The following is an 11,368-nucleotide window of genomic DNA, read 5'->3' on the forward strand; positions in this document are numbered from 1 at the left end:
CAAGACAAAAAAATTTACTATTAAATTCCCATGTTACTATCATAGTATCATCATAAGAGAATCAGACCAAATGTGATAAAAGGATAACATGAGTAAGACCTGGTAGTTGAAGGAATTGAGTTTTATAAAAAATTTGTGAAAAAAAATCGGTTATAAAATTATGAATATTAGCCTGCACCCATTATAGACTAGAAAATTTAGCCTTAGTATCATATAAATTAAGTACCAACACATAGTGAATAATAGAAGGGAGAAATAATTTGTACTTTTTGGCCAATCTGCTAGTGTTGGGTCCTCCCAAGCTTGACTAGCAGCTTTGCAAGGAACTACTCTCTTCTTGGTTTCTGCTTTGTGCTTAATCTCATTACTTGCAAGGGCAGCCTTTACGCTCTCAAGTGCTTCTGGTGTAATCATTTGTGCATGTATTTGACACAATTGTTGTGCCTATTCAAATACAGCACTTTTAATTATAAAAATATAATAATTATTTATAAAGTAAAGAAAAAACAAAGATCAAAAACCATCCACACCATTTAATTCTCCTTTTCTTTTGATTATAGGCAGATTGGTGCTCTTCCCAATCATTAAAAAAAATTGATGTCATGTCACAAAGGTGGAGAATGGTGGTTTGGGGATCGAGTTTGCCCGTGGGTCTTTGTTTTGGAAGAAGGAGAAGGGATCGGTGGAGGAAGGTGATGGGGTTTGCATTCTCTCTCAAAAGTGGAGATTGGTGGTTTGGGTATTGGGTTTAGCCGTGAGTCTCTGTTTTGGAGGTAAAAAAACATCTATTACAATTAACAATATCAAAATTTTATTAATATATATATATATATCAAACAGAATGACAGCCAATACAAATAAACAGCTAAAACTACAAATACAAAACAGAGTCAACAGATTCAAGAATACCCCCAAGTTTGAGATAACCAAGAAACTTAAATATGCAATCACATTCCAATTTCAAATTCTTTCTAGAAACATATTATTAATAAATATGCAAGAAATAGTACATAATAAAGGAAAGGTAAATACCTGATTGTCCTCATCTTGTAGTACAAAGAATCATATGTAACCCTTCCTTAATCATGTTTAGCTACAAACATGAAAAAAAGAAAAAAGAAAAATACAAGCACCTACAACAAAAGTGAAATAAAATAGAATGCCATAGAAAAATCTTAGTAGAAATTAACATAAAGTAATTCACAATTGGCAAATTAACAAAGCAAAATTCACAAATCACAAAGGTATCTAAAAGGAACCTTCACAATTGATTGTGCTTCCATTTACTTTTGCTTCACTGTTGTTTTTTTCCTCAACACCCAAACAGATGCTCAATTTGGTTATGTTTGTCTAATAGTGAAAATACTTTGGAAGCTTTATATCAAGCAGATGGTGTGTGTCTATGAAAAGTGAAACTATTTTGATTCTAGGAAAGTTAACTAACCTGGGTTGGAGGAGAAAGAAGAAGAACATGATTTATCAGCTACGAAATCAGAGAAAGAAATCAATATAAAAAAGAAAAAAAATTAATTTAACAAATCCTTATTTGTAAATTAATTGAAATCAACAATAATCAAACTGAAAGCAATTCAAACATTAACGAATTAGTAAAAATAAATAAAAGTTAAAACGTTTCACAAATATCTGATGCGATTCGTACTAACGGATTTAATCGTAAAGAGAGAAAAGAGTTACCTTCTTTGGAAGAGTCGGCAGTTTGTGCTAATACCTTAGAGAGAATGATAGAGAGGATTAAACCCAGATTTTGAAACCCAAAGGTCTACTTTAAGAAGGGGTGAAGTGGTTAGAGAGAAGAAGGTTTTGGATGAGTATACTTGAGGGCTAAAGAGATAATCAAATGGTGGGGCCGACAAATATAGAATTGGAGAAGGGTGGTGCCAAAGAAGGTGGAGCCATTGAGCTGCAATTTCCATGTGGGGGAACGACAGAGCATGGTCTGCATTTTGGAGGAAGGAGAAGGTAGAGCGTGTTAGGGGCTTAGGGCTCCTCTGATTTTGCGTTTAAGTATTTTTTTGGGTTTTAGAAATTTTTTTTTTTTTTTTTGTTTATGATTTTTTTTTAATATTGTGCTAACGTGAAAAATTGTAAGAGCTTCAAAAATTTCGGTTTTATATATATATATATATATGGATTACATCAGTGTAACTTAGTCCTAACTCAATATATTTCGCAATAGTTTATACTCTGAAAAGATGCCCTTTCCCTTTAGAAGAAAAAATAGAATTTTTTTTTCTAAATAACAATAAATATTAAAAAATTTAGTTAGTTGTCACGTTTCAAAACAATGTTGAAAACTGGCATCTCGAGGGTCTAAAACTCGAGTTCTAAGATAAAACTCGAGTTTTTAAGTCTCGATTTGTAAGAGGATAACTGCAAAGTGAGAAAAAATCAACCTAAAAATCGAGTTTTAAAGACTCGATTTCCATAAATTGCATAAAAACATCGCTGTAGGGCTTAAAAACGCCACTATAGGGCTTAAAAACGCCACTATAAGACTCCCTAAACTTGGTACTTATAAAAAAAATTTTGCATGAAAATGCCGCTATATGGCTTTAAAACGTCATTGTAAGGCTTAAAAACGGCACTATAGGTGTAATTTTTTTTGCATGAAACTCGAGTCTTAAAGACTTGAGATCTATGTGGCATTTTCACACTCGCGACGCGAGTCTTTAGGACTCGAGTTCTAATATGGATCTTGAGTTTCTAAAACTCGAGATGCTACTTTCCTTTATTATTTCAAACGTTGTCTAACTAACTATATACAACCCCTTTACCCAGCTATTCTGCACATTACCCCAGAAAAATATGAAGAGACCAGGAAATTGCACTGGTGGGCTGGATTTTAGGAAAAGTGGAAAGGTAGTAGCAGACACTCGTATTGACTGCTTATTAATTGAATTAAACAATGGCCATGGATGATGGCTTGTTGTTAAGATCTGCTGCGATTTGGTGTTTTAAACGAACCGCTCTATAACCGGTTGAATAGTCCCAGTCCGATTTTTAAACCCATTGTTTTTTTTTTTTTTTCCTTTCTTGATTGGTTGGCTGTTTTGCTTTTAAAATATGTGTCACCAACTAATCAAATTCAATGATACTTTTAAGTGTGAAGACTGAAAGAATAGTCAAATTCAATGATCCAATTAGTCAATTCCCTTTTTCTCTTTCACATTACAGTGAAAACAGACCAAATCTTAGACTTATAAATGCTGTGGGGAGAGCTCAGACATTTTAAATAGAATTTTGAATCAGTTTGCAACTTGTAAAAGAAAGACCCATGGCATTGACTAGCTTAAAAAAATTGTTTTCCCTTGTTTCTCTGGTCGCGTTGGTCGTGTTACATTCCTCATTCATTGTTGCTTCTATTTCTGTGAAAGAAGAGGCAGAGACAGAAATAGATTCTCTACTCAAGTGGAAAGCCAGTCTTCAAAATGAAACACAGTCACAGCCACTACCCCTGCCTTCATGGACTCTCCTTCCTAATAATAATGGAACCAATTCTTCTATGAATCAGAACACCAGCTCAAGCCCATGCAGTTGGTTCGGTATGAAAGTTCAAATATGTGTATAAACACCCTTGAACGTTTAGACCTCCAAATTACAACTTAACCAATTCAAGCATTATGTCAAACAACTAGTGTTTCTTGAAATACACCGATTTGTCCTTAGAGGTAGAATACACAATAGGCACAAGATCGGGTACCAAAATATGATTGCAACAAATATTATCATCCCTTTTATCAATGGGTTCAGCAATCAAACACTTGGCATGCATCTTAAGAGATTCATTTTCACATTTTAACTCATCAACAAGTTTGTTAGACAAAACAAGTTTAGCATCCAAGTCCATATTCAAACATTCAAACTCTTTTAGCTTTTCAAGAGAATCTTCAGCAAGTTTTTTATATTTCTCAACCAATTTGTTGGATTCATTGAGCTTAGCAATCAAATCATCCTTTTCACAAAATAACTTGCTTAAATTCTTTTGAAACTTCTTAGCATTTTTCTTCAAGAGTTTGTCAACAACACCCATAAATTCAAATAACATGTCATCACACTTATGAGGATTAACACTCATAGAGGCATTTTCACAAACATGTGGCATGTTACATTCATCACCAACCAAATCATGCAAAGAGGCATACAAAGCACAATCCATGGCAAATAAACACAAGGGGTCAAGGATCACACTTAGGTATTTAAATCACAACAAGTGTACCCGCTCTGATACCAATTGAAAGTTCAAATATGTGTATAAACACCCTTGAACGTTTAGACCCCCAAATTACAACTTATCCAATTCAAGCATTATGTCAAACAACTAGTGTGCAGAAACTTAACATAAGCTATAATATGGAATTGATAAAACTATCTAAGCCAAATTAAAATCACAACCCACAGCAGATAATAAAAAGGCAAAGATAAAGAGGAAGGAAGATGCAAACACAAAGACAACACGCGATGTGTTATCGAAGAGGAAACCGAAGCCCTCGGCGTAAAACCTCTCCGCCGCCCTCCAAGCGGTAAACAATCTACTAGAAAATATAGTTGGGATACATGGACAGCAATAGACCTTCCAAGCCTAATCTACCCAGTGCACCTAAGCCCTCCAAGCTTCTTGCTCCAACGAGGTTGCGCCGAACCTTTTTCTTTTCTAGCTTCCCGGATTCCGCTACTAGACCGTAGCATCAACCAATGAAGATTGGTTCCTTCCTAACTGCTTCCCAGAAATCCAAATAGCTCTCTCACAGTAATGAAAATGGTGAGAACAAGGTTTGGTAAGATGCCTCTCAAGGATTTGACAATGGAGAGAAAGAGAGTTGAGGAATTTGAAGAGACTCTAATGTATAGATTGTGGGTGAATCAATCTTGTTTCTCTTTAGGGTTTCTCTCTCAAAATTCTCTCTCTGGAAGCTCTCTTACATTTGTGGGTAAAAGGGGTATTTATACTGGAGTGGGAGAGGAATGTGAAACGTCAGGATTTACAAAACAGGGGTGGCTCGCGGCTTGACCTCACGGCTTGACTAAGTCGCGAGATCCAGTCGCGAGATAACCGTATGGCCAGTTGTTCTGTTTTGTCCTGTAGTGCTCCAGCTAGCATGACTGTTCACCTTCCGGCATGCTTGGCACGTGTGCTGCATTTGGCGGCTTGCAGCCGCGAGTCACCCGCGAGGCTAAGCCGCGAGTCTCTGTTTTCTTGCACACTCTTGAGCAAACTTCACTCTATCTCACTCACTACCCTTACATCAAACCCACCTAAATACAGGGTTACTAAATGCTGAAATACAAGCAAATTTGGCACGGAATAAAGCCAATTAGATGGTTGAATAAATTCAACCTTACACGGTATTTCATGCAACCAAGCAAAGAGTGTTACTAGATTAAACTTGACGAACTCAGGCTTGAAAGGTACACTTCATGAATTTCCGTTCTCATCTCTCCCTAGTCTTGCTTATGTTGATCTTAGCATGAAAGATCACTTTAGTACAATCCCTTTTAAAATAAGTCATCTCTCCAAACTCATATATCTTAATATGTCCTTTAATAACCTTTCGGGAGAAATCCCACCACAAATTGGCCTATTGACCCATCTTAAGGTGTTGGACCTAAGTGAAAATCAGCTCTCTGGCAGCATTCCCCTAGAAATAGGGAATTTGAAGTCTCTTGTTTCTTTAGGCCTACATATAAATCATCTTTCTGGCTCCATACCCAAATCATTAGGAACTCTAAGCAACATATCTGTCCTAGATTTATATATCAATCAACTTTCTGGCACCATTCCAGAAGAATTAGGAAATTTGAAGTCCATAATTGAACTTGATATCAACATGAATCAATTAAATGGTACTGTTCCAATTTGCTTGGGCAATTTGAGCAACTTAGAATGGTTATCCCTCCGCGAGAACCAATTTTCTGGTCCCATTCCTCAACAGATAGGAAATCTAACAAAGTTGGTTGTGCTACAACTAGATACAAACAACTTCACAGGTTTTTTGGGCAAAATTTGGTATTTAGACTGTTTTCAGAAAAAAAATTTGTGAACAGCATGCGCGTCAAACTATTTAGTTAGTTGGACTGATTTTGGAACTCGAGTTTGGCAAACTCGAGTTCCGGCCCAAAATTCATACTATAGTGGCGTTTTTTTTAGTGGCGTTTGTCAAAAACGCCACTATATGTACCCTATAGTGGCGTTTTCTATAAACGCTGCTATAGGAACTAAAAAAACGTCACTATAGGGTTTGCTTTCCAGCCCAAAATCGAGTTTGGCAAACTCGAGTTCCAAAAACAGTCCAACTAACTAATTAGTTTGACGCGCATGCTATTCTCCAAAAAAATTTCTAAATTCAGTCTAAATAGCAAATTTTGCCGGTTTTTTGCCTCAAAACTTATGCCAAAGTGGTTCTCTTCAATACTTTGCTGCAGTTGACAACAACCTCATAGGTCCAATTCCGAAAACTTTAAGGAATTGCACGAGCTTAATTAGATACCGCCTTTCGAATAACCAATTCTTTGGAAATATATCTAGAGATTTTGGTGTCTATAGTAACCTGCAATTCCTTGACCTAAGCTACAATAGATTTTATGGTGAAATCTCACACAATTGGGGTAGTAGTCCACAACTAACTACCCTATGGATTAGGGGGAACAATATAAGTGGAGGCATACCACCTCAAATTGGAAACTTGATTCAACTCCATGAACTTGATTTTTCTTATAATGGGCTAGCTGGGAAGATTCCAAAGGAATTTTGGAAGCTAACTTCTTTGGTGGAGCTGGAGTTGAATGGAAATCAACTTTCTGGTGATATACCTTTGGAGCTTGGATCATTAACTAATCTTGAGTATCTGGATCTATCCAATAATAGATTCGACAAGTCAATCCCTAGAAATATAGGGAACCTTTTGAAACTATACCATTTGAATATGAGCAACAACAAGTTTAGCCATGGCATTCCAGTTCAAATGTTCATTTTATCCCATTTGTCCAAGCTAGATTTGAGTCATAACTCACTTGAAGGAGAGATACCTTCACAAATTGACCATCTTCAAAGCTTGGAGATGTTGAATGTCTCTCATAATAACCTATCTGGTGTTGTTCCAATTGCTTTTGAAGAAATGCGCGGCTTGTCCTATGTGGACATATCCTATAATAAGTTGGAGGGTCCTCTTCCTAATAGCAAAGCATTTCAAAATGCTTGCATAGAAGCACTACAAGGTAATAAAGGGTTGTGTGGAAATGTTACGGGATTGCAACCATGTATGGCAGGAAGCCAAGTTTCAAAGAAGGGGTACAAAATCATTTTCTTAATAATTTTTCCTCTTTTGGGAACACTTTCACTTGTAATGATGTTTCTTGGAATTTTCTGCATTTATCAAAGAAAAAGGAAGAACCCTCATGCAAACCAAGTAAATAACATGCACAATGAACAGGTGTTTTCGATAGCAACTTTCGATGGAAGAGCAATGTACAAGGAAATCATTGAAGCAACCCAGGATTTTGATGCTATGTTTTGCATTGGAAAGGGAGGACATGGAACCGTCTATAAAGCAAATCTACCATCTGGAAACATAGTGGCAGTGAAGAAACTCCAGTCCTTGGGTGATGGTGAGATTGCACCAAAAAAAGAGTTCTTCAATGAGATAAGGGCATTAACAGAAATCCGACATCGAAATATTGTTAAATTGCATGGCTTTTGTTCACATTCACGATACTCATTTTTGATTTATGAGTACCTTGAAAAGGGTAGCTTGAACACAATTTTGACCAATGATGGAGAAGCTAAAGAATTGGACTGGAATAAGAGGGTGAACATCATCAAAGGTGTGGCTCATGCTTTGTTTTACATGCACCATGATTGCTCACCACCAATTGTTCATAGGGATATATCAAGCAAAAATATTTTGCTGGACTCTCAATACGAGGCTCATGTTTCAGACTTTGGCATAGCTAAGCTTCTTTATCCAGACTCATCCAATTGGACTTCACTTGCCGGCACATATGGATATGTTGCACCAGGTAATATACTTAATTTTTTAATCAATGTATAAAATAAAGCATATAAACACATTGGCATAATATTCTGTATATTTGCAGAGCTTGCTTATACAATGAAGATAACTGAGAAATGTGATGTTTATAGCTTTGGAGTTTTGGCTATAGAAGTGATCAAAGGAAGACATCCTGGTGAAATGATCCCCATCCTATCTGCTTCAATCATGGGGGAGAATTTATTGTCGAAAGATTTGTTAGACATACACCTTCCACCTCCCACCCTTCAGGTTGAGAGTCAACTGATAGTCATCATAAAGCAGGCAATTGCATGCTTGCAAGCTAATCCAGAATGTAGACCAACTATGCACCATGTTTCTCAACTATTACCAACCCCAAATCCACTTTCCTAAGGTCACACAGTCTCACCAGGACGAGCAAGGATTAGGATATATTGAATTGTTTGGAATGCTATATAATATGTCAAATTTATGCTTCTGTGCGCAATTGTTTGTTTAAGATTATGTAATGCCTCTCGAGTACTACAAGCACTTTCACTGCAAGTATCTATAATGTGATGTTATAGGTTTGATTGGCTTTCTGGTATGTATTACAAAGATTTCAAAGTGAAATAAAGATTAGAACCGTATTATAGTGTGTTTCTGGTGAGATTTTTGCCTTTTAAGGTTTTTCCCATTTGTCAACAAATCACTGGGTACATGAATCTTACTAGAGCTTTGTTCCTTCATGATTTGATAACTGATGAAGAGATCGATATCTGTGCTTATATCTTTCATATTGTGCGCAAAACTATTGTAAGAACTGACTCAAGGACTTGCATTCCTTTTTGCCGCCTCATTTCAAGGATATTGAAACTCAAAGGCATTCATCCATCAGAAGATGAGTCTCCCTACCCAAAACCAAGTCCAATCAACATTCATACGCTCAACGCTAGCATTGGTCATAGTCAGAGAGGAATCAAGATAAAGACTCCAGCTTCTCATAGTAGTTCATGCTCTAGCTCATCCTTTTATGATGAGAAGTTCAACGACATTATGGCATCCATCCATGACATAAGCACTAAGATACCCGAACTCGCCTTTCTCCTGCACCATCACACCATCCGTTGTGATACGAAATTCACCTCTCTCCAAACTCAATTGGACCAAATTCAAAGGAAGCTAGAAGAAAATGAGGACTAGCTATACCATGACAAAAAGGGGAAGATGATGATGATAGGGGGAGGAAGAGCTTGATCAAAGGGGGAGTATTGACGTTGAAGAGTAGGAGATAGAAAAGGACTATGTTTCATGTTTTGCTTAATGTTATTTTATATTTCAATTGTTATTTAGTTCAGTGTTTTGTACCCATGCTTTGTAGCTTAGTACTTGTTATTAAATGTTATGCATTTCTTTAAGTACTTCACTCTTGTGCCCTTGTTGGATTTTATATCCTTGATGCAATTACCTTGTGTTGTTGTATCAGTTGAGTGTTGGACATGCAAATGATACGTTGCATTGAGCTTATTAGCTTGCATGTTCGGATGTTCATTCATTGTGTGAATGATCATTGTGGTCACTATTTATAGTGATTGTTCATTTTTGGTCAAGCCATGCTTTATTGCTTCATTCCTTTTTGCTTGATCGCATTGTGCTTGCTCCATGTGCATTTCAAGTTTTCTGCATACAATGATCATATTGTGTTGTTGTTTTCAGGAAATACTTGTACGTATGGTTCAAGAGCTTCACAGATTCTAGAGTTAAGTGTGAGTTTTGTTCAACTATTCCCAATTCACATGTTAAGTTTAGAGTTTGTTTTAGGGTTTTGTCACGGAATAGCGAAAGGGAGAGATTGTAAGGTTGAATTTAATCAACCATTTTATTTTGTTAAAAAATAAACATTATTTACTGTTATTTACATATTAAAAAATATTATATTATTTTTTATTTACTGTTTTGCCCTCTTCCTAAATAAAATTCAAACATTAAGTTCGTCTCATATAGTTTGTATTTGTTTGGTGTTATACTCATGATTATTTGGTTATAAATTGCTTTTATTTGTGGTAGTGTTATTCTAATGCTCAATTTATTAGTAATAATAATAATAATAATAATAATAATAATAATAATAATAATAATAATAGTAATTAAAAAAATTGTCCAACCTATAGGTCTAGCCCGACCCAACCCGATCCATGTGGGTTGGATTGGGTTGAACCCCTGTGATGGGTTGGATATTTTTTAACCCACCATGATGAGTTGGGTTGAAAAAACTCATCAACACAACCCATACAAGTCGTCTCTAGGAATAACAAATATAGAAATTTGTTACAATACAAATGATACCTAACAATACATAGAAATTTGTCGTGAGAGATAGGCCAACACCAAACAATACCACTATCTTTCTTTTCTCCTCTTTTAGTAGTTTATTTTTAAACCATGTTTCTCACTGACTTTTTGACTAGTTGTTTTTCCTTTTTTCTTTTTCTTTTTCTTTTTTTTAAAGGAATAACTTTTTTATTAGTGCTTATTTTTTAGGAATTTACTTTTTGACCAGCTTTGAAACAAATTTATAAAGATAATTTCAGTATAATTCTTAGGACATATGTGATTCACTTGTTAGGAATATATGTCACTATTTTATGTAATTGGCTAATCCTTTGACAAAACGCATTTTACTTGTAATTGAGTAGATCTAGGTGTTTTTAGTACTTCAAGAAAATGTGTTTCAAGATCAAGTGTTGAAGTCATCAAGTCTGTCCAAGAAACAAACTGAGAAGTGCAAGTTCATTAAAGCTCGATAGTTAGCATGTGTCATGGTTTAAGAAGTTGTTCAGCCCATGTGCTCGACACCTACTCAATAGCTGCTCGACACCTCCTATCTATCAAGGTTTAAGAAAGAAATAGAAATTCTAATTTGTTTTCTTGGAATTCGTGAATGTGTCTTTAGGACTTCTTTTCTCCTAACCCTAGACGTATAAAAGAATTATTCTAAGGGCCATCAAAGAGTTCACAAGTTGCACAAGTTTTGAGAAAAGTCTGTTCAAGCAAATTATGATCGGAGACAAAGTTTTGCCCTAGGTCATCTCTTCTGAAGAAGTTGCTGTGTTTGTGCACCGTAGGGTTTTGTGACCAAGCATCATCTTGATCTTCATCGTGTGGATGAACTGAAGAACTTTACAGCCAACAATCTTCTCTAATTGGTGATTGAAGTCACGTACTGGGTTCCACACAATTGGTTAGTCACGTACTTGGAAGCTGTGCATCAAAAGGAAAAATTATCACTACAGAACAAGTCTAATTGGGTATTGGGGTAAGGGTTTAACTGTAAGTTGGTATAAGGTACTGGAATTCCTTTA

The 11,368-nt window shown here is 35.9% G+C and overlaps 1 protein-coding gene across 1 annotated transcript; it reads left to right on the plus strand.

Moving 5' to 3' along the window:
* Positions 1 to 5,552: 5,552 nt before the first annotated feature.
* On the plus strand, positions 5,553 to 8,459 carry LOC126700863 (MDIS1-interacting receptor like kinase 2-like). The gene is made up of 3 exons (XM_050399041.1): positions 5,553 to 6,006; positions 6,376 to 8,034; positions 8,113 to 8,459. Exons 1-3 carry the CDS (start codon positions 5,553 to 5,555, stop codon positions 8,418 to 8,420), a joined length of 2,421 nt encoding a protein of 806 aa, XP_050254998.1. The 3' UTR covers positions 8,421 to 8,459.
* Positions 8,460 to 11,368: the final 2,909 nt, after the last annotated feature.

This window comes from Quercus robur, chromosome 9 (assembly GCF_932294415.1).
Source record: "Quercus robur chromosome 9, dhQueRobu3.1, whole genome shotgun sequence".
NCBI classification, from domain to species: Eukaryota; Viridiplantae; Streptophyta; class Magnoliopsida; order Fagales; family Fagaceae; genus Quercus; species Quercus robur.